Genomic DNA, 26,309 nt, shown 5'->3' with positions numbered 1-26,309 from the left:
CAGACCACGACTCCAAATGGCACGACGCTGGTGGACACTTCCTTTGTTCCTCGTGAGCGCGCTTGCACCTTCATTCTCATTAGCTGGTCCCGCTTTCGAAAACACGGCTATCGTCCGCACCATCGAACTAGGTGGTTCGCTAGTACATGTCAGTACAACTTATGCAGTCAAGGCTCTCGAACCAGGACAAACTACATATCAAATCGCGCTCAGCAAAGCTGAGCGAGCAAAAACAAGTTGGCTCGAGGCTAAAGTCAAGGCCAGACTACACCTCTCAAGCTCAGCGAGGATGAGTCCAGGTGTGTCGGGTTGTGTGTTATTCAGTACGCGATATTCATGTCATGCAGTGCGGAGTATTTGTTATCTATTTCCCTTCCAAAAGCTTTGGCTGTGAATGGCACTCTCAACCTTGTGTTGGAGACTATGCAGACTCATGCTACACGCCCGTTCCCTGAACAGGCCGCTCAGAACGAGCCTCAGCTGCTCAAGTACGAAACTGACCTTTTCACCATCAGTCCTTACACTACCCTCGTACAGCGCACAAAGATAAAGTATGTGCCATAAACTACCTATTGTATGTCTGAAGATTTGATTCTGCTATGACAGGTCCATAGCGCCAAACGTCATTTCCTATACTACCCCACATGACGTGGACAGTTTCGTGAGGGATGGTTCTGTCACCAGATCTGGGGGAACTATTACCTATGGTCCTTATCACGACATTCAAACGGACACAGATTTCGTGGCAAAACATCAACAATCTGTCTCAGTTCATTACAGCTTTGACTATCCTGTTATTGAGGTCGAAACGCTTCACCGCACGGCAGAGATCAGCCACTGGGGTTCCAACTTGAATATTGAGGACAAGGCTCACCTCCATAACGCTGGGCCCACGTAAGTGACGCTTCTCGCATTTCATATACAACGTTCAATTTCAAAATTCAGTCTCAAGGGCCACTTCTCTCGCTTGGAGTACCAAAGCCAAAATTTTCAACGCAAGCAAGCACCGCATATTCTCTCTGACTTCACTTTGCACCTTCCGCCCGGTGTGACCAATGCATACTTCTATGACCAGAATGGGAATGTCTCCACATCTCATCTGCGCACGGCACCGTCAGTTGCAAAGGGCAGCAAGGCAGTGCAGTATAGTGTGCTTCAATTACGGCCACGCTACCCAGTTCTCGGGGGTTGGAACTACTCTTACACTATTGGCTTCGACACGCCTCTGCAAGATTCAGTCAGCTATGACGCAAAGGACGGCGTATACATGGTTGGCGTACCTGTTATGACTCCCATTCCTGGAACTGTTGTTAATGACGCCGAAGTCAAAATTATACTCCCGGAGGGTGCAACGTATGTTGAATGAAATCGTGGTCTTTCGGTATTGACTAATTTGCCCTACAGTAATGTCAAATTCGTCTCCCCTTTCCCCGAAATTTCTAACAGTATGTCAACACACATCAGCTACCTCGATACCGTGGGGCGCCCCGCCGTCACCTTTACATACAAGAACTTGACTTACAAGCACACGGACAATATCTATGTGAGTGCATATCCTACATGTTGGGCTTGAGGGCACCGAATTAATACTTTGTTCAGGTCTCGTATCAGGTTCCCCTCTCGGCTCACTTGAAGAAAGTCCTGTCCGTTAGTGCTGCTTTCTTCAGCCTCTTTGCTTTTGCCTTCATGGCCAGGCGCGTGAATCTGAACTTACATAAGAAGTGATATACAGTAGGCAGGCAGTTGATGCAATGATGAAAAAAGATTCTTGCTTGAAGCATGCATTTGTGATATTATCCATTCGATTCTTTGTGCCTCAAAACAACTCCTTAACTCCTGCATGAGCTGCGAAACCTGATTACGTCGTATCCCTAGGTGACATGAAAATGAGGCTTCGAAGATGAAACTTACAAGAATATTAAATACACGTTATCATAGCTCTCCGTCTGAGTCTTGTCCTGACATGCGTCAAACGATCCCTTGTTCGACTGTTGCCGAAATCATAATATATCCATGGTCCCTCACCGCCCTTACTGCCCTTGTAATCGTTCGCATTCGGACTATTAGGAGAGCCGTTATGAGCGCTATCGAGTTAAGTCACAACTTGGATGTATTCCCGTATTGCCAAAGCTGGTCATGATCAATCAGAGATGTATACAATCGTATCGTGTCTGATTATCGTGCTTGCCAGGTTCTCCTATCCAGTGTATGAGATGAGCGCACGTCCAGTAAGACCATCGGGTTGGGTCTGTAATAAGTCAAATAGCCGGATTGTGCAAATGGGGTCCAATGGTTGGAGGAAACTTCCACGTCTCTGCTGTCGGGATACTTCCATGGAGCAGAGAGAACAACAAGGCCGTGTAGTAAGATCGAGCCGGGTTGCTGTTTCGAACCGAGATGTATGAATTGTACTGGGAGACGAACTGAGACGAGCGGTGCGAGTGCAAGCGATATTGATCGGAACGTTCACCCGGTCGTCCAGATTATGTGCAAGCTACGTGGCCGTTTGATGCGATGACCTTGCGACTTTGTCGTGTTCGATCAGGGGGCCCCAGGCAGTCTCCGAGTTGACCGCTGCACAGGGGCCAAAAATCTCCATTTGGGTCAAACTTTCCCACTGATCATCCTTTGCAAGTCCAACCTCCAAGTTGTCATTGACCGTACTAATCTGGCATGATTTCGAGTCAAAGCAGAAGAACAGCTCGCAATGTCATTCTCAAGTTGAAGCAGAACAACTGGTGGCGATCAATAGCTTCTGGGATAACGATAGACTCCAGTTTAGAGCCAAAGCAGGGTTCTTCTCATCTCGGACGTGCGTCTGAGAGGCATCAAGGACATCCAGAAAAAGCTCGGGCAGGCGGACCGTCGAACTTTCGGTTTCGCGCCCAGCTGGACAAACGTCAAGGAAATGGCGAGGGGGTGCAGAAGAAACGTTTACTCAAACCTTATGACTTGTCAATTCAGCTCAAGAGTTTGTGCAGGGAGGGGGACCTTGACGGTGCTATCGAGCGTTTAAAGTCGACCCCTCGGGATGCGCAGAACATAGCCGTGTGGAATACAATGATCTCAGAGTGCTTGAGCGCTGAACGGTACCAGCTCTCCTACGATTTGTTCGTTGACGTGAGTGGGTCTATCCACCGAATTCGCTACCACTCTTAATAATGGCCATCTGCAATAGATGAAGCGTAGAGGGTTTTCGCCCAACAGTATCACTTTCTCCACTATGCTCAGCGGTATTTCCCTCATCAAGGACTGGCCGAAATACAGCAAACAATTGCAGAACGCGCATTCTCTTTACGAGTCCTACCTCAAACACCTCGAATCCGTCAAATTTCACGAGGCTGACAACTCGAAGGAGTTGTCCTTGCAGCCCCTTGTTTTATACATACAGATTCTCGGCGATGCAGGAGAATACCATAAAATATTCGACGTTTACTTCGCCATGGACCAGGAAGGACCTCTCGCACCTGACAGGTTTGTCTTCACTGCGATGTTCAAGGCAATATCCGCACGTCAGAAGCGTTCGGTCACTGACGGAGAGACTTCTACTCGCAACGATGCTGCATCTGATGCGAAGCACGTTTGGATGCAGATGGAGAAAGTTATGCAGAGGAATCCTGACTTCTTCTTGGATCCTGGGCTCATCGCAACAGCCATCCGCGCTCTTACGCGGGGAAGCCCAAATGATCAAAGTTTTGCATTCACTATCATCCATGATCAATTGGGTCTTTCAAAGCCAGGGGAAGATGTGCCTAAAAGGTTGTCAAACAATCTTAATGCATGGACGTTAGACGCTACCCTCCAACTTTGCAACGCCATGCAAAAGCATAGACTCACCGTTCACTTCACGCGTCAAGTTATGGAAAAAATCAATTGGGATAAAGTGTGGATGCGTTACCTCATCGACTCTAACCACATACACAAACTTCTCAGAGCGTATGCTGGACTTGCCGCTCTCGGATCGCTCAACGAGTCGAGCGAAGCTCTGGGAGCATTGGAATGGAGTGTACAGAATGACATAATTTATCATCTCCCCAAGTTGACGCCAACAGCGCAATCGTACCACCTCGCTCTTATGACATGCTGCCGCAGTGCAGACTGGCCAACTGCCGTCCGCGTGTATGAACTCATGACAGGCGTTGAAGCCAGTCAATTCGAGTCGGGTGGAAGTCATTCTCCGACGGTGAAGAAGAGGTCCAAGGGGAAGAACCTGCCGACGGATGTAGAAACCATATCGTTCCTTCTGCGCACCGCCCTTGCCGCCAACAACGTCACATATATTCAACATGCGATGTGGCTAGCTGACTTTGCGCGCGTTGACGCGCTTCTCAGTGATGAACACACGACCGCGTTCTACCGATCTAAACTTGCGTCTACTTTGATGGAGGCGACAAAACGCCTGCAAGAGGCAGGGGGCCTTACTCAGGAGCAAGAAAAGACATGGAGCTCGTACAGATCATTGGCACGACAGGTCCTGAAGAGCACGAGAGGTAGCCCAACACCTGGAGTCGAGGAGGAAAGGTTAGGCAACATTCGGACACTCGTTAACATGGACAACTATGTAGCCTTCGAGATGGCATCGCGTAGTACCAAATCACGCACATGATGCAGAGCATTTCGTCAGGAGGTATGTTGCGTGACACTGATAAACAGTGACTACATTATATATACAAAATATAACGGGGATGGGGTGATGGATAAAGCAAATATAAATAGCGCCTGAAGAAAAAGGTCCATTGTCCGAGAGGGTACCCACAACATTTGGATAAATACAGGAAGATTGCATGATGAACAGAGCGCAGTCATGATATAGCCGTAGGAGGGGGTATGAGGGCTGTTATCAGTTCACTATGCGACTGAATTTGGGCGGTCTCCAGGTCTTGACTGCCCTTTAAAGGCAGGCGATGGAGGAGCGAAAAGTGTGTCTTCAGTCAATGCCATCGAGACAGGTTGATATGTGTGCGGCTCTTGAGGGTTGGCATAATCGGGATACCTTGTAGCGGTAATGTTCATCGGCATGGGACTCAGTCTTCCGGGTGTCTTGCGCGTTCGCGCACCCCTCCCGCGACGTCTGCACAGTAAGACAAGGGCGACAATGGAAAGTATGACCAAGACGAGGGCATTAAGCGCCATAACAGCTAGCATGGCGGGGAGGTATTTGGAGAGTTTGTCAATAGTGTTTGCTACATCCGTAGACAACGTGACGGTTGTTGATCCGGAATCACCGCTTGAAGCGTTGTAGGTAATGTTATTCTCTGGTGTTCCGCCCCGGACAGAGTGGAACTCCACCGATGCTTGGTCAGGATCGACCAGGGAGAGCATTTGAACATAAGGGCTGCCCATAGTCCCCGATGAAACGAAGTCGCCAAAGTCGTACACAGCATAGACTGAACGCAAAACGTTGTCACCTATCAACCAATCACTAGGGGGATGATCATTTGGTGATACATTCCGGAATGATTATGTACCATAGACTTACAATTGGCCAGCCCCAACAGAAACACTTTGAGGCACGAAAGAGCCGACACAGATTGAAGGATCACTGAAACTCGTTGGTGAAACATCGAGGGGATGTATCGGGAAGATTTGATCGCTGTTATGACAATAACTAAAAGACACGTGATCGAACACAGACACTCACTCGAACTGAAGCGCCATATCTATTTCTACGTCGCAAGGAACTGTCCACTGCCCAAGGCCAGAGTTATACTGAGCTCCAGATACGCCGCCATAAATGGCTTGACACACGTCAGTAGGCGCGTATCTGCACTCCTTGTGAATAAAGTCCGACAATTAACACAAATAATCACACACGTATACGATGTCCCGCTATCCAGAAGAACAACTGCTTTGTTTGATGGTGCTCCCTGCACGCCAGTGGAAACTGAATAGGTCTCTGTGCCAACAATGAAGGAGTCCAATAGCACATTCCAACGCGTTGGAGAGTCTACGGGCCAAGTTGGGATTTTGTTGGTGCTTGTGACATTGGAATATTGGGGCTCGGTCTCGCCTGCATTCTAATACGTCAACGAGTACATATAAGAGCAATACCGTCAACTTACCAATTGCGAAGCTGCCTGTAATTTGGTCGTCATCTGACGCACTCTGCAGGGATAATGCGATAAAGTTGGGTTCGGAAGGATTGTCTTGGAAAAGATTGTAGAGGAGACTGCGGCCGGTCGACGCACCAGTGGCGTTCACGAGAGCATCTATAGTCGATAATGAATCAAAACCTAGCCCTAGAAGTCCAGAAGCCCCATAGGATAATGCCGGATTTTGCGCGGATGAGACGTCAAGAAAAGCTTGTGAAGGAACGGATATCCTATTTGAAGCTGAATTAGTCTATGATACGTCCCTTGAACGCTTACTTACCCTGCAAACTCGGCAGTGACATAGGAAATACCGCCATATGCCCAACCAATGCCATACTTGTGCGCCGAAGTTAAACCGAAGATCCCTATTCAGGCAGAAATGCGCTCACAGTCAGATTACAGTTCTGGGACTAGTGAACATAAGCAAACTATAGTGAGAAATAGCGTGTGCTACTCACTGTAATGTTTGTATTGGGGATGGGTGTTGGACTATTGAGAACCCATAGGTCAGAAGAACCTAACAAAGAGGTAAGATATGAAAAAGGAAAGGGAATAGGAAAAAATACCTGTGTCAAGTTGGACCAGATAATCTGGTTGATCGATGAGTCACCTTACGGTGTGAATGAGGTACGTTATTACTTACCAACACCGCCAAGGGTAACCTGATTACCTGGTGAATAAGTTGGCATGGGAGAGCGAACGAAGCGTACTTACATTTGCCATATATATGAGATCGTGAACGTCGCTATCTCAGTAGTCAGTCAGTTGGTATGTATATGTCGAGCCTGGGAGTGAAGATATGGCTTGCCTGAGCGCAAGTGCTGTGGAGACCGAAGACAGAACTTGCGGGTGCGATATTGAAACGCCTGTGCCTCCACTTCGTCGCTGTAAGGCCGTAGGCTTTGATTGAATGAAAGGTATTTTAACCGCCACTGAAACTCCGGCCAGGACTGCCAGAGAAAAAGCCTGTACCAACTTCATAATGGCAGAAGGGCGAAAGGAATGACTTTGGCGAGAGCCAGTGTGAGTATGCTGAAGGAGTGCGTGCAGCCTTATATAAAGGCAGTCTATGATGATAGTAACAACAAAGCCGTGAACAAGCCGCACGAATCTGAACTGTGATAGATCAACGAGGCAAATGTCAAATTTTGTGGCAGGTATCTATTTTTAGCCAGTCAATCAGATTAATCATGGATCAATGAAACAGCACTACTTATTAGTACTCGCACAAGAAAACCAGGCTCAATTAGTCGTTAACGTTGATCAAGACCTTGCACATTGGCCAGTTTGAAGCAAGTATATTACAAAAGGAACTGTGCATGCGGGCAGGTGTGCGCAGCAGGACAATGAATATAACGTGCTAAAGCCCAATAAGGAAATGATAAGGTGTCCCATTGAATTCTGGCTGCAAATGTACCATGGCGAAGTGATACTTGAGCCTCATAAAGCTTAAGTTGTGCGCATGCAACGTTGCAGTCGTGTAGTATATTGCAAATAGTTATTTTCGTGTTACCCCCACACGTGTAATATTACCTCTCACGTGGTCTTCTTCGCGCCTCCGACGCGGCATCAACTCTTTCTTCTGGACCTCCAAGTTCACACCATGGCACCAGCTGCAACGAGGAGTACAATCTTTCGTCTCATAAATGCATCCCAGCATTCAGCGTGTCCATGCCATGGCTGCAGATCTGCAACTCATAACCATGCACATCACGGTGCTCTTGCCCTCAACCAACTCAGGAAGTTCGCAACTCCCGTCCAAACTGTTGAAAAGGAGTATGCATTCGAGGTACGCCCTGCAAAGTAGCGCTATAACCGCTTACAGTTCCCATGCAGGTTGCAGCATCGAATTTGAGATTTGGAGAGGGCGTCACTCGCGAGGTTGGTATGGACCTCAAGAACATGAAAGCCCGCAAGGTCAGATGGCTTCCCACATCTTCGGTCCATAGTCATCATTACTGTCAATAGGTTGGCGTCTTTACGGACCCAATTGTGGCCAAGCTGAAGCCAATGCGAGTTGTAAGCATTCTTGTCACACAATTTCTCCAGAGTTAATGACTTTGATTTTAGGCCCTTGAGTCTTTGGAATCCCAAGAAGACCTTCCATTTGAGGTATATGACCAAGTGCTTGCAGAACCCACAGAAGAGAGCTGGAGGAAGGCCATCGCTTGGGCGAGACAACATGATTTCAGCCACTTCTTGGCGTAAGTTACGGTCGACCGTGTGTAACCGCGACTCACCATGGTTATAGTGTCGGCGGTGGAAGTGTCATCGATACCGCCAAAACAGCGAACTTGTAAGGCTTATATTTCGTCTGTGTTATGTTTATCTCACATCTTTTAGGTTCACTGTTTACAAGGATGCTGATCTCATGGACTTTGTTAATGCTCCCGTAGGCAAAGGTCTTCCGATCTCGCAAACCTTGCGGCCTCTCATTGCAGGTTGAAATGTCTGCATCAATATTGTGTGGATCTTGCTCATGAACTTGCAGTTCCTACAACTGCTGGCACTGGATCTGAGACCACCGGTGCGGCTATTTTTGATGTCACTTCACGTGCTTTCAAAACTGGCATCGCAAATCGTGCACTTAAGCCTGTCTTGGGCGTCGTGGACACGGCTAACACGGAGAGCTGCCCAACCGCTGTGCACATCAGCGCAGGGTTGGATGTGTTATTTCACAGTTTGGAGAGCTACACAGCCATTCCGTGAGCTTGCACTTGAACTTTTCAATAGGCAAACAGCAGAGCGATCTTTTAGTTACACAGAACGAACGCCACGCCCCGCAAATCCAATTCTACGACCCGCCTACCAAGGAAGCAACCCCGTTGCAGATATTTTCTCGATGTGGGCTCTTCGTACAACTGTAAAGTACTTGCCTCGTATTGCCAAGGATCGCGGTGACCATGAGGCGAGAAGCCAAATGCTGTAGGTTTCCTACCCGTTTCCCACATTACTCCTCTGATTTAGAACTAGTCTCGCGGCTTCCTTTGCTGGTATTGGTTTCGGAAATGCTGGTGTGCACCTGTGCCACGGCATGAGCTACCCAGTACGTACAGCAGATGGTGTCGGGAATCAGGACTGAGTAGCTTTCCTATAGATATCTGGCTTGAACAAGAAAGGCCCGAAGTACAAGCACCCTGGATACGTGGTCGACCATCCCATCATTCCCCACGGGATCAGGTGATTCAAATACTGACACTTCAAAAGACGGAGATTGAACGTGAATCCTGTAGTGTCGCTTTGAGTGGACCCGCGGTCTTCCAATTCACTGCTCCATCTTCTCCTGACCGTCATCGCGAAGCACTTGCTGTTTTCAACGGTGTGACCGTTACCGACCCTTCGATAACAAGCATCCCTGACTCCGAGGTCGGTGCATATCTGTTCGAGTCTATCGCATCCTTCCTCGATGGACTCGGTGTTCCTCGTGGGCTGAAAGCCGTGGGATATAACAAAAGCGACATCTCGATGCTAGTCGAAGGCACGCTTCCGCAACGTCGCGTTTTGGATTTGGCTCCGAACATCGGAAATGTGGCAGGCGAAGATGGGAGAGAGCATCTGACGAGAATCATGGAGGCCTCTTTCGAGTACTAAAGCATGGGATCCGCCGTCACGCTTTCGGATTGCTTTGAAAACGCTTTTGTACATGTATAATACCATCAATTGAAGATACAATATGCTTTCGGAACAGCTCTGCTGGATCGAATCTCAGACGCGTTTTCTGGAGCACTTGTAGTTGCAACATCGACTCTATCTCGGACAAGTCCGAGAATGGCTCCTGAGCAACGACGTAGCACGTTCCGCCCATGCATTGACCTACATGAAGGACAAGTAAAGCAAATCGTCGGGGGCACTCTTTCGGATCGCAATGATGACGGATTGAAGACGAATTTTGTCGCAACGTGCGTATACATACTCTGGCCCTTTCTCTGATTGATGAATGTCCCTGCAGGCAACCTCCAGAGTATTTTGCGGGAAAGTATCGTGACAATGGTCTGGAGGGAGGACATGTCATAAAACTGGGGCCTCGGAATGACGAGGCAGCCAGGAGAGCATTGGCAAAATGGCGGGGTTCGCGTCATCATATTGTTCTCAAACGATGCTTTTGACTGACGTATTCTTAATTCTAGATCATCTACAGATCGGCGGCGGTATCACCTCTGACAATGCCAAAGAATGGCTTGATGCGGGTGCGAGCAAGGTTAGACAAGCGAAATGCGCAAGGCGCCAACTTACTTCTCCCCTAGATCATCGTCACATCCTACCTCTTTCCCCGCGGCAACTTCGACTTGGAGCGTCTGCAGACAATCTCATCTCTTGTTGGAAAGGACAAGCTCGTTGTAGATGTTAGGCACGTCATTTATTTTACGAGCCGAATAGAAGGATCTCATGATAATTTCAGCTGTCGCCGGCGAGGAGACAAGTGGTTTGTTGCTATGAATAAATGGCAGGATATCACTACAATGGAGGTGAACAAAGGTAAAGGACTCTTCATAATCTTTCGCCCAATGCGCGCTGAGTTTTATGTCCAGAGAATCTCGACATGCTGGCACAGTATTGCAAGTGAGACAGACTCATGGGCACTCTGTCTCCGTCGCGATGACCTTTCATGTCGCAGCGAGTTTCTCATCCATGCAGCTGATGTGGAAGGACTATGCCAAGGTATTGACGAGGAGCTCGTTAAAAGTTTGCGCATCCTTCGATATTGTCATTTCACTGCTGACTTTCCATAAGAGCTTGGCGAATGGGTGACGATTCCTACTACATATGCTGGAGGAGCTAAAAGTAGGTGTCAGGTCCCTGAGTATATTGTATCCTGACTCGACGTGTTGTCAAGGCATTTCTGACTTGGAAACGGTGAATAGACTTTCGGGAGGACAAGTGGACTTGACATATGGCAGGTAAGCATGATCCCTTGATGTTTTTAATAGACAGCTCATTCCTGTTACTCTAGTTCACTGGATATCTTTGGAGGGGTTGTGAGCTTTGATGAATTAGTGAAAGCAAGCAACCAGTAGTGTCAGTATGTAGCGCGTATGTTAGATTCCGAAAAACATTATACGTGACTGGGCCATAGGGGAATACCTATTTGGGCGTGGGAAATGTGGCTCATAAACTGTATAGTACCACACCGCGTAGCGCCAGAATTATCGAGGCCGTCGCGGACGTACCGTACGACAGTCCCCTCAAGGTAAATGTCTAGTCATTATGGTGCTCGGCCATGTTCTTGAGGCATCCTGGACTGTTTCCAGGCATATTGGTCTCGTCCCGCTCTTTTCCGCATCTGTTTGGTCGATCTCTTAGACTCGGTGCTAAACATCTTTCATTCCATTGTACAGACATCCCTCAAAATGCCCAGCAGCAAAGTCAAGGCCTACGAGCTCCAGTCCAAGTGAGCTTATAATGCTAATGGAAGACGTGGCGTTGATTGCAGAACGTTTTGTTGCATGATATACACAGGTCGAAGACCGACTTGACCAAGCAACTTAATGAGCTCAAGACCGAGCTTCTTTCGCTGCGCGTACAGAAGATTCTTGGTGGCTCGGCCTCAAAACTCACCAGGATGTACGTTTAAAATTCTTAAATGTCCAGTGCGAAAGGACTAACTTAACTAGCAACATTGTGCGCAAGTCGATTGCACGGGTCTTGACTGTGATAAACCAGAAGCAACGCCAAAACCTCCGGGAATTCTACAAGAACAAGAAATTCCTCCCTCTTGATCTCCGGCCAAAGAAGACACGCGCTATCAGACGGAGACTGACCAAGGTGCGCGCATACAGTCGCTATGAAAGATGTGCTTAACTTATGCTACCTATCTGTACTAGCACGAGGAATCACTGAAGACGCTTAAGCAAAAGAAGAAGGAGACACATTTCCCCATTCGCAAATATGCTGTCAAGGCATAAGCGTGAATGTGTTGTTGGCTGGGTGTGAGAGGGCCCGTCATCATGCTGGAGATTTTTCTGTTTTTGCATTTTTATATTTGTATGCCCTACGCCTTGATCAACTCGACATGCATGTTATGCCATGACTCCTTTCCCTGGAAGTTGATCCAGCATACTTTGAGACAAATGCACCGATTGTGGCTTATGATCAGTACTACCTGGGACATGTGCACGTGAGCGCTCTCGATGAACTTCCACAACATTCCCGGGTCAAACTTGATGATCTTGGTTGGTGTCGCGACATTACGGCCTCGTGTTTGTTGTCACTATGATGGATCTTCCAACTGCTCTCACGAAACTATACCGTATTTGTGACAATACTCCATCACCACTCCATACTCACATCAGGTCGTAGTAGGTGCTGGAGATCCAAAGTTCATTTCAAACCAATCTTAGAATCATAATAAGCAAGGAGCCTTGCAGTTTCCTCGTGCCACTTGCGACAATCAAGTTAGCCTGATATCAAAGTCCTTTCCCGTACTTGGTCAGTCCGTTTCTTCCATATCTACTCTATCCAGTCCTTTCACAGACTTGGCGGGGATCCCCCGAACACGTGTGGAGCAAGTCTTCTTAATTTTGTTCGACATGAGTTGATGTCACACAGCAACCTGTTGCCCCATGTGTTAGGCCCTGTCAGCGCTCTGTCCACACCATGTCGCCTGGTAGTCGCCTCAGAAATCTCTCATTGACTAACATCAGCCATGGACAGCTGGCCTCTCGCTCGTGCTCGATGTCACCACAGACAAGCCAGGATAGGGAGATGTGTCCCAGGGAGCCTTACCCCGTTCCAAGCAACAACCCGGCCTGTCAGTATACGCTCATCGAGAAGCTGGGAACAGGCAGCTTCGGGGTCGTATACAAGGCTATGCACAACGAAACCAAGCAGATAGTTGCTATCAAGCAGATTGGTGTGTAGCTTGCCGGGCTTGATATTGTGTTGGAGCTAATCTCTCTATCTTTGAAATAGATTTGGAAGACTCTGATGACGATATCTCGGAAATTCAGCAAGAAATTGCTAGTCTCGCTCAATGTGATTCGGAATACGTCACCCGCTATTACGGGTCATTCGTTGTTGCTTACAAGCTATGGATCGTCATGGAGTACCTGGCTGGGGGATCATGTCTTGACCTCCTGAAAGGCGGCGTGTTCTCTGAAGCGCACATCGCAGTTGTTTGTCGGGAGCTTCTGCTAGGTCTCGAATATTTGCACGCGGAAGGCACCATCCATCGTGACATCAAAGCTGCCAATGTCTTGCTTTCTGCTAGTGGAAAGGTCAAACTTGCCGACTTCGGAGTGGCGGCACAGCTAACCAGCACGCTGAGACACACATTCGTGGGTACTCCATTTTGGATGGCACCGGAGGTCATCCGACAGGCGGGTTACGACGCAAAGGCGGATATGTGGAGTTTAGGCATCACAGCCATAGAAATGGCGAAAGGAGAGCCGCCACTGGCCGAGTATCACCCCATGCGGGTTCTCTTCCTTATTCCAAAGGCGAAACCACCAGTCCTTGAAGGTTCATTCTCTGCCGCATTCAAAGAATTCGTGTCACTCTGTTTGACGAAAGACCCTGCTGATGTGAGCTCGTATTTGTTTGTCCTGTGCTTGAAATCCCCTGACAGTCACTGTAGCGTCCTACAGCCAAGGAACTTTTGCAACATAGATTTATCAAAAGTGCAAAGAAGACATCGTATCTCACAGAGTTGGTCGAGAGGTACCAGGAGTTCCGTGCCAAGTCGCCACAGAAAGGTCAGCATACAGCATACCAAGCGACTATTCATGGCACGGCAATGTGGGAGAGCAACGACACAATTCGAAGTGACTGGAACTTCGACACCGTCAAGTCGACTTCCATTATGGGTACATTTAGTAGTGTTGCCAAGGATTTGGTGCCTGACATGGACGATGAAGACATGGGTGACGAGGAACGCTCGATATACGAGGATGACGAGGGCTCGATTGAAACAGGAGGAGCTATTAATGGAAGCGCTCCGTCCGGTTCTGGGGGGATCGGAATAAACATTGGTGCAGCGCACTCCACTGTTGCCATCAAGACTCCTCTCGATGAACCAGACATTTCAGTGCTTCTCGCTGCTGAAGAAGGTTCAGAAAGCGAATCTGTAGATGGTGCCGAGCCAAGAACACCGCCATCCCAAGTTACTCACCCTGTAGATGATGAAACGCCTTTGGGCTCACCTCCAGCATACACCGGCTCTATCCGCTCGGCAATGAGGTCTTCGTACGCTGCAAGACACAAGATGACTGGTGCTGGTACTATCATGCGGGAAGCAGATCTAGGTTCCGGCGTAGACACCATCAGACCTGTCAAAAGAGTCGACGCAGCTGGTTCTCTGAGACTATCTGCAGAGTACGTCGGCACTAGGAGTAGAGAAACTTCGCCATCATCCCCTACTACTCCATCCAAAGACCGGCCTTCCTCGTCATTCAAGCGGAGGGTATCTGATGCTGAGCGGGCGGGAAGGGTCATGATTGATGATGTCGTCCTCCCCGTTCTCCAAAACGTGAGTTATTCCCAAGTATACCGCTACAAAAGAATAACAATACACGACAGGCCATCCGAGATGACATGGATGCTCGAGAGATCGAGTCACTCAGTATGATCTCTCGTGGCTTTGCCGAATTGAGAGAGGCGAATCCTGCCCTATCTTACAGCGTCATTCTCGACATGCTCTCCGGTATCAACGAGTGCGTATCCATCAGCTGAACTGAGATTCGGTTCATTTATTTTCAAAATATGCTAGAAACCCCTCTGTCCGACAATACGTTCAAACGTCTCGGGGACTCTTTCCTCACAAACGCGTCATCCGGAAGAGCGAGATGACTGCAAAAGGCCTTGTGGTCACCGAAGTCCAGGAAGATATCAGTGGACTCCCCATGGACTTGAGCGCCTCATCATCAAACTCCCTCAAAGCTGACGGCTCTGGATCACCCGTCCGAAAGTCACCTATCTCTGAGTTGCTCTACATGCGTTGGTTGGAGGGCCTGCGAATCAAGTGGCCCAGCATTTTGTCGTAGTTGAGCTTCAGGACTGTACTACGGACTACGTTTTGACAGAGTCTTATTGTCTTCATTGCATACAGCCCTTACATTGAGCACGCCGCGCGCGCGCTCACGCTGATTGAGTCGACCTCCTTCCATGCTGCTTTCTTGCGTTCGCTCGTTCGCTCATTCTTTCACGCTTTGTTGAACGACCTTCACGATCACCCTTTTCTGTACATGTAATTTAGCAAATTTCGGCTGTACACATGTGGCATCTTCCAAGTATTACCTGTTGTTGTACTACATCATGTGTCTTGATGAAAGTCTTGAACGACTAGATAAAACAACGGTGAAGATTGCGAAGTCGGGGAAGTTACCTACTGTAACGCTATTCTTGCCAAGATGATTTGTTCATAAGACCGCCACGTTAAAACTGCCGATGCAAAGAAGACACAGCGCGCGCCAGGCGGTAACACGCTCAGTCGAAAACAAGATCCCATATGATTGTGTGAATAGTCCATGTTCGCCAAAAATAATAAAATGTAATATAATGTAACCAAATTGTGCACGGTTGTACAATGTAGATAGTCATGTGCGAAGTCCATGAATGTCTCTTGCAAAAATCCGGTACACTTATGCCATGATAATTCCAACTGCAGCTGCAATAATGACTGCGATGACGCCAGAAAGTGCAAGGGACGCAGCGCTGAAGTGAGTCGCCCCGCTCTTCTGGTTGCCAAGAGGCTTATTGGAAGAGCCAGGTTTTCCAGATGACAGCGAGGACGAAGCCGGCCTGTCACATAATCAGTTGCGTCGACACTGAAGAATAATTAGCTTACTTTTTCGTAGTGGTTGCCGTCGGTTTTGCACTGGTAGTGCTGGCGCGGGCCGGGGGCTTGACGGCCAAGTCACCTACTTTTGCTGGGATGACTTGTGACGTTGAGTTCCAGGCGTTCTGGTAGACTGAACCAGCATCTAACTGAGCAAGAGATGTCCTCGTCCAGCCGTTTGAAACCATCATCGGGTATGCATCTATGAATGACTTGACGGATAGATCAGACAACTCGTGTTCCAAAATGACAAGTCCGGGGGTCTTTGGACCTACATGGCACAATCAGTATCAGACACCCCAGACGATGACAACAACATACCGGTCAACCACTGTGTCATCTGCTGTTGGATTTTCTCTGGCGTGGTCAATGGGACAGGCTCGCTCAAGGTCCAGTCATCAGTGCTAGATTGAAGTTGGTATCGGTAAAAATGAACTCATTTTCGGTAAAATCACATACTCTTGATTCCAGATGACGGTCGTGAGCCCGAACACCTCCTTTGCAACAGCCCGTATGCGCATATCGGAGTCACCGTAAGGCGGCCTCCAGTACTTAGGGACACGCCCGCCCGTCGAGTTGTGGATAAGCTCTATCGTCCATCCGATCTCAGCGACCACCTCGAGATTCGACTTGGTGGTCATGTATGGGTGAGTCCAAGTGTGAACGGCGATATCATCCTGGTTCGTCTCGAATGCAGTTTTGAACTGGTCGGGATACAGGAGAATGTTGGTGCCAATGAAGAAGTGCGTCACATGTTCCGAGTGACTAGCGAGGAACTGATACAGTTGATCTGATGCCTGAACAATGCGCGAAGTATCAGCTATCGTTTGAGTAACGCATCCAATAAATAGGTACGTACCGGTAGCGGGCCATCGTCAAAACTAAGGGCGATAACACCTGGCGGAGCGTCCCACACGTCACCTGGCGTAACACACTTGGCAGTCGAGGAGCAAACAATAGCGCTCGATGGGTCGTATCCAGAGGGGTATACGGGATCCAGTCCGTTGGTACTTGTAGACTGGGGAATATCGGGAATCTTGCCCGCCGCAGCGGCTGCGTTAAGAGCATCCACCCAAGCCTTGGGGAGCGTCGTAGTATCCGCAATAGCTGGGGGGAAGCCAGCGGACCACTCTGAACATACGTGTTGAGTAAGCGGGAGTGAAGAAAATTAAATACAAAGGCTTACCTGGCGTTCCTATTGCGGGATAAATAATACCATCGCCGACTGGTCCACGCTTGAAGAGGGCGTGTACTGGATGATCGTCTTCATGATACCACCTGTTGCTAGGGAGCTTGTTCTCGGTATGAGATTCATGAGCGGGGGTGACGGATGCGTAGACGGCAGTGGTGGCGAGGAGGAGGATAGTAGAGAGACGTGACATGGCGATGTAGAACAAAAAGAGAGTAATGGTATAGTAGTGGGTATGAATGAAACGGCGAGGTGATGGAAAGAAGAAGAAAGAGAGGATGAGGAAGACAAACCAAGCTGCCCATTTTATGCGGCAGGTGAAGGAATTCTGCTGGTTAGCCACTCAACAACGAATACTAACTTCCTTTTTTGGCATTTGATCTTTGCGCACGACGCTGGTCATGACGGTGTTGGCCCAGAGTTGCTCGACAGTAGTGGACGTCTCGCGTGACCTTTGACAACAGGCGAGCAAGGCAGTATCATTGTCCAGTAGAAAGTAAATTAACTCATCTCGAACGTTGTGATCTGCTCAGTATGCCTGCGGAGATGCCGACGAGTCTCAGCTAGTTATCACCCGATTGTCGAATTAATGTTGCGATATGATTGGTCCCCACCAAGTCACAAATTAAATATGTACCTACTTGCCTACGGAGGACCATGAGAATCGCTATACACTAGAAGATGTCGACCAACCTCGACCATAAATGTGATGCAGTTTTTCTTCCAGTTGGGTTATCCCCAAGGCTATCCGACTAAACCAGTTGTATAGAACCTCATAGGACCTAGATCAATCCAGAGCACGACGGCGTCGTTCACAGAAATCTAAAGTACAATCCCTCAAGTCACAGTGAGTCAAGATGTCGGCGAGGCAGCTGCAGAAGCCTCGCTATTCCTCAAGATTAGGATACCCCCCCTCAACTGAGCGACCTCCTTCACCATCGCTGTAAACTTCGCCTTCTTCGCATCTGTAGTCAAGTAAGGCGTGAAATGCTGGATACAGTCCCGCGTTGTCGCGTTGGGCGTATTCTGTAACCACTTGACGAGCATCTTCTCCTCCAATTCGCCTTCCGGTGGTGGGCCAGTGGGAAGCGGCTTTCGTTTCTTCGGCTTCGGTGCACCATTCACTACAGCGCCCGCCGAGGGTGCATTACCGCTGAGGTCATCAGTAGCCTTGCGTTTGTTCGACGCTGGCTGTCCATTTGGCGTCGGGCTCCCTGGACCCTTAGCTAGAGGTGAAGGACTAGTTGCTCTGCTACCAGTGACAGGGCTGGTTGCCCTACTTCCAGTACCCTGACCACTAGTTACGCGACTGTTGTTCGTAGAAGTTGTCTTAACTTTCGGTGCTTTGGGACTTGTGGCGCGTTTTGCAACAACAGAATGACCACCCATACTCGCAGGCGCCGGTGAAGTAGCGCGAGAGCCAACAGCAGAACCGTTTTGAGCAGTGCTGGTAGGCGGCTGCGATGGTTTCGAAGTTGGTTGTTGGGAAGCTGATCGAGATGTAGTCTCTTGAGGTGGCTCTTGAGGAGGAATTGGTTCTTCTTCCTCTTCCTCGTCATTCTGCCGCAGTATTAGCACACATACACGGAAGTAAGGAAAAGGACACACTGAGCTCGCATACGGATTACGCTCTTCATCGCTATCGTATGCTGCGTTCTTCTCCAGCTTGCGCATGAGTTTCTTCAAAGATTTGCCATCTTTCGTCAGCTGGCTCTCCCCATCCTCAGACTCCGACTCATCGACATAGCCTTCGCGGGTCTTGTTGGCACTTTTATACTCTCGTTTGAGGCGTTCCTGTTGTGTGAATGTCAGCGCTACAATGAGAATATCGAAGGGTTGACATACCTCTAACTCTTTGGCCTCCTCTTCGTCCATATCGGCAGGACCTGCTTCATCATCATCCGCAAACTCATCATCAAAAAGCTGTTCATCCAAGTCTCCTTCCATGTCATTCTCCTCCTTCTTTCTTCTAGGACCACCTTCGTCGTCGTCATCGCCACCACCCTGAGCCCCGCGGTTCGTTGTCCGCAGTGCCCGTCCACCCATAGCTCGACTTTGTCCAGATGAGTAGACCAAAGACGAGCTGCCAGATATGACACGGTTTTCTGCCTCCGCTTTGAACATTTCTGATGTTGCTGACGAGGCTGCTTGCCCTTTTCTCCGGTGCAGCAGCCAACGTTCCGGGTCCTTGTTCTTCTGAATCTTGGCCATCTGAGAGGAAGCGTCAGATTACAGCGATGCATATGCAGTAAACAAAATACCAGAGCCTCCGCCTCCTCTAATCCAGGGACATGATGTTTAGGCTTCTTCTGGAACTTGTACCAGCGGTGGGCAGGTACGAATTTGAAGAATTCTTGTGCAGCTGGCATAAAGAGAGCGTGTGTCTCGGCCCTCGCTACCTCCTCCAGTTTCCCTACCCACATCTCGTTCTGCTTTGCGTCCTCCATCACCCAGGGGTAACGCTCCTCGCGTCGCAGCTGACGGGTTGCCTCGGGCACTAAGAACACTTGCCGTGTCTTCTTCTGAAATTTCTTCCGCCCACCAGCTTTGCCTTTGTCCTTGACATTCGACTGAGTCTCACCATTGTCCTTTGCTATCGGCCGACCATCCGCATCAACCATGACAATGTTCCCATCCGAACCAATAACAGGCTTTCCGTCAGGCCCCAGCATATGTCCCGTAGGCACTTGAGATGGACCGGCCTCCTCCCTTCTCAACTCCTTCCTGTTCAACTTTATCGGCTCCTCCCAAGTTGATATGTCTACAGTCTTTCTCGAATCAAACTTCATAACATCATACTTCCATCCATTGAGAGCAGAGGACATAAGCTTGAATTCGGAAAACTCGCCATCAGGGAGCTTAGAACTGTCATCTGCATCACCGGCAGGTGGGATAGGCTGTACGCGGGGAGTAACGGATTTGCGGGGAGATTGCTGTGACTGAGATTGCTGTGATTGGGATGGTTGAGAGCCTTGTGAAGTCGTCGACGGTGTAGAGGGCTCCTTCTTTATTGCCTTCTTCTTGTGAAATAGAAGAGATTCAGCCGATTTTTGGGGCATTGAAAAGACGGCTTGAAGACGAGTCTTGATGATGGTATCAGTTGATCAGCGCAGCAGACGACTGGTACAGCCACGAGTTAACGAGCGGAAAGGACAGAATCACCAGAGAGCATGTATACAGTTTCGTTTTCACAAGCGAACAGCAATAACCAGTGTTGGAGAACAAGGCTCACATGCTGACATAAGGCATGGTTCGCAGCGCTAACGTCTTTCTCCTATACCTGATCCATGCAGATGATGATATGAAGGATGCTTGATAGTCATCATAACAATTGCGAGGAGAGGATAACCTAAGGAGAAGACTATGTACACTTCATGTGACCGTGAAAACTTGTCCATAAAAATGAGAACAACCATGCTAATCACAAGCTCGTAACTTAAAGAAATCGTAGGATTCAGCAGAGGGAAAGAGGCCAGGGGAGGCCAGGATAGGTCTACCAACTACATCGGCTGTACCTCTGATTTGTTCGTTGGTATGCTCGCCATACCATTGGTAGTTGGCGCTGGTGGTGCTCCTGCTGGAGCTGAAGAAAGGGTGGTGGGTGCTGTCGGATATGGATTCTCCGACGATGGTGGCCGTGGCTGAGGCGGATGGGGCGGTTGCTGATGCGTGTGCGGTGGAGGATGAGAGATCGCTCCTGGAGGTGGTGGATATGGTCCTGGAACTGATGTGCCCTGTCCATACACCATAGCGTGGGGGGGTGGTGCTCCTGGACCAAAAGATGGTATGCCTTGTCTCATGCTTTCCAGCTCGTGTCTCAGCATCTCGATCTCACGAACCATGTCTTGGTGACTTTGTTTCAAATTGGTAACAAAGTCGATAGCTGCATACGTTATGTCAAGGATTGCCGCGCTTGTGTAGAGACCCGGTCTGCATACCTTTGCTAAGTATTTCCCATTTACTCGCCTTCATGCCCCGATCTGCGGGTAGCTGGTCCCGCAGCTCATCAAATAGGTCTTTCATTTCTTTCCGTCGCTTTCGCTCGGCAAGCTTATGAGAAACTCGCAGCTCGGGTGAACGAGAGTAAGGTGTAGATCCCGGCTCCTTCGGCGGTTTCAGGCTAGATGACGGAGAAGGAGCCGAACAAGGCTCCTCCGCAGGTGGCGCAGGCCCTACAGCAGGAGTGACAGTCTGGCTATTTTCGCGTAATTGACGCGATGGAGGTCGGGACCGCGAAGCGAATATTTCTTGTCGGTCCTATTGTAGAAGTCGAGCCTTCTGGCACTGACATCCGCCTGTCTGGCGGGAATGTCATCGGGGGCATCATGGTCATCTGCATAGGTTGTGTTTCGAAAGAACGGGGGTGGTGCTGTATATTAGGATCTTGCGAACCGTCCGGGTGTTGTGCTGCAGACCACGCGAAAGTCGCCATGCTGCCTGGCGTCGAGGGTGCAGCAGGTCGACCATGTGGCTGATCGCCGGATAATGCCGAGGGGTAGCCACTAGTGGTCCCGTTTGGGAACGACGGTGGTAAGGAATCCCGTCTCTCATTCAACCACCAGTGCCCATTTCCTCCTGATACTCCTGTGCCCGCTCTTGACGCTATCGCTCCAGAATGCACTGAATGTCGCCTCTGGTCATATATGCTCAGCTGGGCTATCCTGCTCATTTCAATGGTCGATCCTCGCCGTTTTTGTGCGCGTCCTTCTGAATCGATGTTCATGGGACTAGGTACCCCAGGTCCTACCAGTTGCGAATCTGTGTCGTCACTTGTATCGGCTTCTCTGTAAGTAGACGTCTTTCGTTTCGTTCCATGTGGCATTTGGGAATCCGAAGAATTCTGTAGATCTGTCAACATCTGGCTTTCGAATGTGACGTCGATGACTTACAGCAATCGATTGTCTTCGTGAACTGTGATCACTGTCGTCTGCTTGTCGTGTATTAACTCTGGGCGATTGTTTCTCATTACTGCTGTCCACGTTCATGTGATCGGTGGTTTCTGACAACGTTACCACCTCTATGTTCACAAGATGCGTACAACAAATGATACTTCAAACTCACTAGTTCCCCCGTTCGGAGGAAGTGATGTCTGTAGAGGTGCAATACCCTTTGCAGGCTCCCATTCTGTAGATGGAGAACGCAATATCTTGCGCATTTGTTTACTTGAAGACTCGGAATTGTGCATTGAGCCTCCGCCATCACCGAAAGTGTAGTTAGCAGCTGGACGTGGTCCTGAGAGGACGCCAGGGCATTAGCGACGAACATGGATGATAGCACGGGAAGCAGAATCAATACCATCTATATGACGGGAAGCTGCAGACGAGTTTGCCGAGGCAGCGTGTAGAGATGGATCTGTGATAGAGCCCCTACGATGCTGTTGTAAATAATCGAGAGGGGGAAGAGAAATGAGTGGGGAATGTCTGGATACATCTTTCAGTGCAGGGGTGCCGTCGGTGTTATCCTTTGGTTGAGAAAAGAGATTGACGTGCTTGATCGTAGCAGTCGTTGTAGATGCAGGCATTATGCCTGTGTAAATAGGATGTTGAAGAGTAGTTAAGAGACGGCCTAAGGATGGTCGATGTGAATGACTTTGTGAATGTCGACGTTATAGAACTAAAACTCAGTTACCAGATACGGCGTACAGCAACGTGGGTTACGAGCACGTGGCAACGCACACCTCCAAAAAGGCTAAATTAACGAGTGAGTTTGCCAAGATTTATTCCTTTTTCAGCTTTTATGAAACCTTTCTCTGCTCATTCAGTTGGCAAGGAGGGAAAGTTTACAACACCGGTAAAATGCCTGGGTATACCATCACACATCGCAGGCTATCGCAGGGCTACAACACAGCAACTCTCGTAAACTATCCACCATTTCCATCAATCCTCCTCGAGCCCCTGGATTCTAGTACAAACCAGCGCCTGATGTTGATCCTCTCTTAAATCAATAGTCCGTATATGTCTCGCCTTCATACTATTCCTTGTTAATCTCCCAGACTTCACCTTCTCCATCTCATCCCACGCTAATCGCTCAAGAATATCATCCACATTAACCATGAATCTCACCCACGGTATGTAATCAAGGTACACGCTGCTCTGGGGCATGAGAGGTGCGGGTGGTTGAACGATATCCTGCAATGCGGTTAGCATCTGTGCTTGATGCTCCACGCGAGCTCGGAAGAGCCTTGTTTCCATGTCAGTATTAGAACCACTAGCCGCGGGGTTGATCGACGTTGTGATCGGAATAGCACCCAAAACCTCGTGTTTACCACGTGAAAGGTGGATGGCGTCCTGCACAATGAGCTCATCATTGTGATAGAAGGCAAGTCCATCTCTCGTGTCAGAGACGTGGGACGGCCGGATTAGTATGGCGTGTCCCAATTCATCGTCAAGTAAAGATTCAGATAGGTTGTATGACAGGGCCTCGAGTGGTGAACTGTTAGAAAAGCGGCGGGAAAAATGTGCTTTGTTGCCCTCACCTCACGTCCATCTAATGGTGCCCTGCAGAGATAGCTGTCGGTATAGGAAACACAATCCGTGTAAGTGGAAACCCATCGCCACAGCTCTTCCGTCGATGTCTCAGAAACATCAGCACTGCTTTGGGCGGAAATTGTCATAGGGAGTGACGGAATGTTTTCAGCGGCCCCCTGTGCTTCTTGAGGGACCTTAGCTTCGTGGGTGGCGTCAGTACAAATCAATTGCAACTGGGTAATAGATCGCCTGAGATCCGGTGGTGGTAGTGGTTCGGTTCTGGGGTTGAGCGGCGCGTCTGGAAGATCCATACTCTGCACGATGTACGTGGTTTCGTAAAGCTGGATTAACTTATCTCTTGGGATAGCGTATCCCTGTGTTGCACACAGGCATTGCAAAAACGTGACAGCGGGCTCGGAAGGGCAAGGTTGGAACGTCAGAACGGATTGCAAAGGAAGATCCGCGACGGGGACAAGTTTAATGTCTGTCAAGGCGAGTTTGAGTTCTGGAAAAGTCGACATGATTAGAGCACAAGTACCATTGCATGTCATGATCACGGGCCGGCGGCACTCCTTGATCAAGTCTACCACTGCCGGCCAAAAGCCAGCGTCTTCCTTGAATAATATATCGACTTCTTCAAGGAGAATGAGTGATTGCCGAGCCGTGGCAGACGGTTTCGCCGGTCCATTTGTTTTTAATGAGCCAACTCGTTCATCAACGGTTACAGGTGGTTCCACCGTGTCCTGCAGGGACTCACTGGCAGCATCCACGAGGACATGTGTGTCAACATCACTAGGATGCTCGGCATCTGAGTCTGTTGGCGAGGGTTTGGGGTTGGCTTTTCCTGTTTTAGGGAAAAACGTCGAAAGAGCAGCGCTCGCTCTTGTATCACACTGTGCAGCTGCCGTCCGGTATTTTGGCCTCGTCTGTTGGATGAGGTGATTTTTACCCACGTCTCCAACGAGGTTATCGAGGTTTGCGCCGCTGCGTCTTCCAATTCCAGGATAGACCTCGAAAACTTCCCACCCCAGCTCGTCTGCACACGCATAAACTGCTGCGCTCTTCCCACACCCTGGAGGCCCAGTTATAATAAGTGTGTTTGTTAGAGTATCGGTAAAATTAGCGTCGGAGGATTGGTAATTTGGAATGGTCGGGATATTGTCGATACCAATATCTGAAGTCGGTGGACATTGCTCTAATAGCCGAGAATTGTCCTTTCGCTGGAGGCGGGAAAGCGTTCGCTGGCAAAAATTAAAATCATTGGCATCAGTTTCTTCCTCTGGCGCATCCAAAATCGTATCGTCTTCGTCCTCGCTGCAAGCAATAAAAGCATCCTAACTCGTCCTCGGAATCCAGCCTCCGTCGTTTCCTGCCTCTCTTTTTAGCCACAGCTCGAATGACACGAGGTCGCTTGGGCGCCCTGTCAGGGGGGTCAGGCTTGACCTTCCGCCTGCCTGTGACAGTTGCACTACTTTTCGCAGGAGGGGAGTTTGTAGCATGCAGCCGAATTTCGAGAGCTTTGAGCCAATCTCGAATATACAACGCACGCGATTCATTCCCTAGCACTTCATCCGCTTTCCTGGGGCGGAAGCGAGTGGTCCATAATTCTTGCTGAGGCGGCCCAGAAGCTGTCCGATTGGCACTAATCCTCGCCATCCAAAAATCTAGATATTGCGGGATAATGTGCGGCATCACGGGGCCCGTCAGTACCAATATAGTCTTCACGTTCAGACTGCGAGGAGGTTCGGAGAAAAATCGACTGTTGAAGAGGATCTTGGTATCCCTGCGATAAAGAAGAAAGGAAACCTAAAGACACGTCGTCTGTGGTATCTGGCGGACTGCGTTTGTGACGTTTCGGCGGTTCCGAACTCGGACTAAAGGTATTTTGCGGTCCACGAACATGTTGCGTCTCCTTATTTGGATATGGCGCATCCGGTGTCATATCACCTAGGAGCACCTGTCGCTTTACCGGAGGATGGACATCCCCTGGAACAGTATATACGGCTTGTTGGTGCAGTAGCTTGTACCAGGGATATGTTGTACCTGTTATTTGGCATGTCTATGTCCTCGATACATGATAAAACGGTGATTGATGGTGATTGGTGAAGGGAATTCATTTCTGGAGGTGACGAAGAAGATTGATGAGATGACGGTGGATGTTCATCCTCAGATAGTTCGATAAAAACATCTCCACCGGTGTCTCTACTCGCAGTTGTATAATTTGAGTGAGCAGACTGCATGGGGGTTATGGATGGGGTCCCGAAAATAGGAAACAATTTTACCGCTTGGACTGTGAAACTGAGATGATAAAGAAGAGTGCTCATATCAAGTAGTACTCACTGTGATTTTGACGGACAGAATCCCGTATAGCTCTGCGGAGTGCCTTAGGACGTGGTGGGGTTGGTTCGTCATCAATGACTATGATGTCTACTGGATGTATAGAAGATGACGCATTGGCTCCATCCAGTTCCTTCGAATCTTCTTCCGAATGTTTCGTTTGCTCATCCTTCTGGAACAAGTCGTGCAGAGTCTTCTGAGCGGATGCCTGCGTGCCTTCAACGTCAGGAACGGGTCACATGAATGCCACACGTACCTGCTTTGCACGCGTGCTTCGTGTAACTCTGCTTTGGCGTTTCTCAGTCATCTCATGTGAAGATCAGGGAGTTGAAGGCGTGCAAAGAGCGTGCAGGGTTTGAATTTGAGGACCGGAAATGATCGAAAGTTCGGAAACGCGTCTGACCACGAAGATCGCGTTGCATGTGACCTCGAATACTATGAAATTACCTTTT

The 26,309-nt window shown here is 49.1% G+C and overlaps 11 protein-coding genes across 11 annotated transcripts; 6 read left to right on the top strand and 5 right to left on the bottom strand.

The window, feature by feature from the left end:
- Positions 1-16: 16 nt before the first annotated feature.
- On the top strand, positions 17-1,775 carry F5891DRAFT_1136719 (Ribophorin I; the record flags this gene model as incomplete). Its single annotated transcript, XM_041364818.1, has 6 exons — positions 17-303; positions 348-551; positions 607-894; positions 946-1,353; positions 1,405-1,543; positions 1,600-1,775. The coding sequence occupies 6 exons, from the start codon at positions 17-19 to the stop codon at positions 1,723-1,725; spliced, it is 1,452 nt and encodes a 483-aa protein (XP_041232768.1). The 3' UTR covers positions 1,726-1,775.
- An 898-nt stretch (positions 1,776-2,673) lies between these two features.
- F5891DRAFT_940131 (uncharacterized protein) lies at positions 2,674-4,606 on the top strand (the record flags this gene model as incomplete). Its single annotated transcript, XM_041374264.1, has 2 exons — positions 2,674-3,120; positions 3,179-4,606. 2 exons carry the CDS (start codon positions 2,674-2,676, stop codon positions 4,604-4,606), a joined length of 1,875 nt encoding a protein of 624 aa, XP_041232767.1.
- Positions 4,607-4,727: 121 nt separating this feature from the next.
- On the bottom strand, positions 4,728-7,374 carry F5891DRAFT_361236 (aspartic peptidase domain-containing protein). The gene is made up of 13 exons (XM_041371533.1): positions 7,306-7,374; positions 6,901-7,253; positions 6,807-6,837; positions 6,736-6,754; positions 6,659-6,682; positions 6,551-6,609; positions 6,482-6,502; positions 6,373-6,428; positions 6,063-6,322; positions 5,815-6,010; positions 5,642-5,764; positions 5,480-5,593; positions 4,728-5,422 (listed from the first exon to the last, which is right to left on the bottom strand). Exons 2-13 carry the CDS (start codon positions 7,071-7,073, stop codon positions 4,849-4,851), a joined length of 1,650 nt encoding a protein of 549 aa, XP_041232766.1. The 5' UTR covers positions 7,074-7,253; positions 7,306-7,374; the 3' UTR covers positions 4,728-4,848.
- A 152-nt stretch (positions 7,375-7,526) lies between these two features.
- F5891DRAFT_1000484 (alcohol dehydrogenase) lies at positions 7,527-9,812 on the top strand. Its single transcript, XM_041360112.1, has 11 exons — positions 7,527-7,881; positions 7,929-8,009; positions 8,061-8,111; positions 8,163-8,296; positions 8,344-8,388; positions 8,436-8,533; positions 8,584-8,797; positions 8,850-9,017; positions 9,066-9,138; positions 9,190-9,272; positions 9,326-9,812. The coding sequence occupies exons 1-11, from the start codon at positions 7,696-7,698 to the stop codon at positions 9,681-9,683; spliced, it is 1,491 nt and encodes a 496-aa protein (XP_041232765.1). The 5' UTR covers positions 7,527-7,695; the 3' UTR covers positions 9,684-9,812.
- Positions 9,797-11,171, top strand: F5891DRAFT_1000479 (Phosphoribosylformimino-5-aminoimidazole carboxamide ribotide isomerase). The gene is made up of 10 exons (XM_041360111.1): positions 9,797-9,991; positions 10,042-10,160; positions 10,220-10,290; positions 10,337-10,440; positions 10,492-10,568; positions 10,622-10,652; positions 10,708-10,775; positions 10,824-10,874; positions 10,927-10,990; positions 11,044-11,171. The coding sequence occupies exons 1-10, from the start codon at positions 9,861-9,863 to the stop codon at positions 11,105-11,107; spliced, it is 780 nt and encodes a 259-aa protein (XP_041232764.1). The 5' UTR covers positions 9,797-9,860; the 3' UTR covers positions 11,108-11,171.
- An 88-nt stretch (positions 11,172-11,259) lies between these two features.
- On the top strand, positions 11,260-12,188 carry F5891DRAFT_1000474 (60S ribosomal protein L35). Its single transcript, XM_041360110.1, has 5 exons — positions 11,260-11,280; positions 11,429-11,481; positions 11,550-11,654; positions 11,705-11,855; positions 11,915-12,188. The coding sequence occupies exons 2-5, from the start codon at positions 11,441-11,443 to the stop codon at positions 11,993-11,995; spliced, it is 378 nt and encodes a 125-aa protein (XP_041232763.1). The 5' UTR covers positions 11,260-11,280; positions 11,429-11,440; the 3' UTR covers positions 11,996-12,188.
- A 606-nt stretch (positions 12,189-12,794) lies between these two features.
- F5891DRAFT_940756 (kinase-like domain-containing protein) lies at positions 12,795-15,070 on the top strand (the record flags this gene model as incomplete). Its single annotated transcript, XM_041374294.1, has 5 exons — positions 12,795-12,942; positions 13,002-13,612; positions 13,666-14,556; positions 14,607-14,740; positions 14,797-15,070. The coding sequence occupies 5 exons, from the start codon at positions 12,795-12,797 to the stop codon at positions 15,068-15,070; spliced, it is 2,058 nt and encodes a 685-aa protein (XP_041232762.1).
- Positions 15,071-15,617: 547 nt separating this feature from the next.
- F5891DRAFT_1169430 (carbohydrate esterase family 4 protein) lies at positions 15,618-17,406 on the bottom strand. Its single transcript, XM_041365486.1, has 6 exons — positions 17,051-17,406; positions 16,724-16,995; positions 16,324-16,661; positions 16,186-16,268; positions 15,874-16,135; positions 15,618-15,827 (listed from the first exon to the last, which is right to left on the bottom strand). The coding sequence occupies exons 1-6, from the start codon at positions 17,244-17,246 to the stop codon at positions 15,668-15,670; spliced, it is 1,311 nt and encodes a 436-aa protein (XP_041232761.1). The 5' UTR covers positions 17,247-17,406; the 3' UTR covers positions 15,618-15,667.
- Positions 17,407-17,503: 97 nt separating this feature from the next.
- F5891DRAFT_1100194 (uncharacterized protein) lies at positions 17,504-20,315 on the bottom strand. Its single transcript, XM_041363563.1, has 4 exons — positions 19,315-20,315; positions 18,899-19,264; positions 18,662-18,847; positions 17,504-18,613 (listed from the first exon to the last, which is right to left on the bottom strand). The coding sequence occupies exons 1-4, from the start codon at positions 20,110-20,112 to the stop codon at positions 17,906-17,908; spliced, it is 2,058 nt and encodes a 685-aa protein (XP_041232760.1). The 5' UTR covers positions 20,113-20,315; the 3' UTR covers positions 17,504-17,905.
- A 2-nt stretch (positions 20,316-20,317) lies between these two features.
- F5891DRAFT_1000467 (uncharacterized protein) lies at positions 20,318-22,658 on the bottom strand. The gene is given in 5 exon segments (XM_041360109.1): positions 20,318-20,936; positions 20,992-21,248; positions 21,268-21,893; positions 21,943-22,052; positions 22,115-22,658. 5 exon segments carry the CDS (start codon positions 22,236-22,238, stop codon positions 20,554-20,556), a joined length of 1,500 nt encoding a protein of 499 aa, XP_041232759.1. The 5' UTR covers positions 22,239-22,658; the 3' UTR covers positions 20,318-20,553.
- A 169-nt stretch (positions 22,659-22,827) lies between these two features.
- On the bottom strand, positions 22,828-26,254 carry F5891DRAFT_1000463 (uncharacterized protein). Its single transcript, XM_041360108.1, has 8 exons — positions 26,114-26,254; positions 25,861-26,065; positions 25,514-25,810; positions 25,216-25,467; positions 24,860-25,184; positions 24,059-24,834; positions 23,529-24,004; positions 22,828-23,472 (listed from the first exon to the last, which is right to left on the bottom strand). The coding sequence occupies exons 1-8, from the start codon at positions 26,162-26,164 to the stop codon at positions 22,930-22,932; spliced, it is 2,925 nt and encodes a 974-aa protein (XP_041232758.1). The 5' UTR covers positions 26,165-26,254; the 3' UTR covers positions 22,828-22,929.
- Between the last annotated feature and the right edge of the window lie 55 nt (positions 26,255-26,309).

Source organism: Suillus fuscotomentosus (assembly GCF_016647785.1).
Source record: "Suillus fuscotomentosus strain FC203 chromosome Unknown F5891scaffold_3, whole genome shotgun sequence".
In the NCBI taxonomy this organism is placed as follows: Eukaryota; Fungi; Basidiomycota; class Agaricomycetes; order Boletales; family Suillaceae; genus Suillus; species Suillus fuscotomentosus.
The sequence above is the reverse complement of the archived record's forward strand: the minus strand, read 5'-3'. Positions and strand labels throughout refer to the sequence as shown.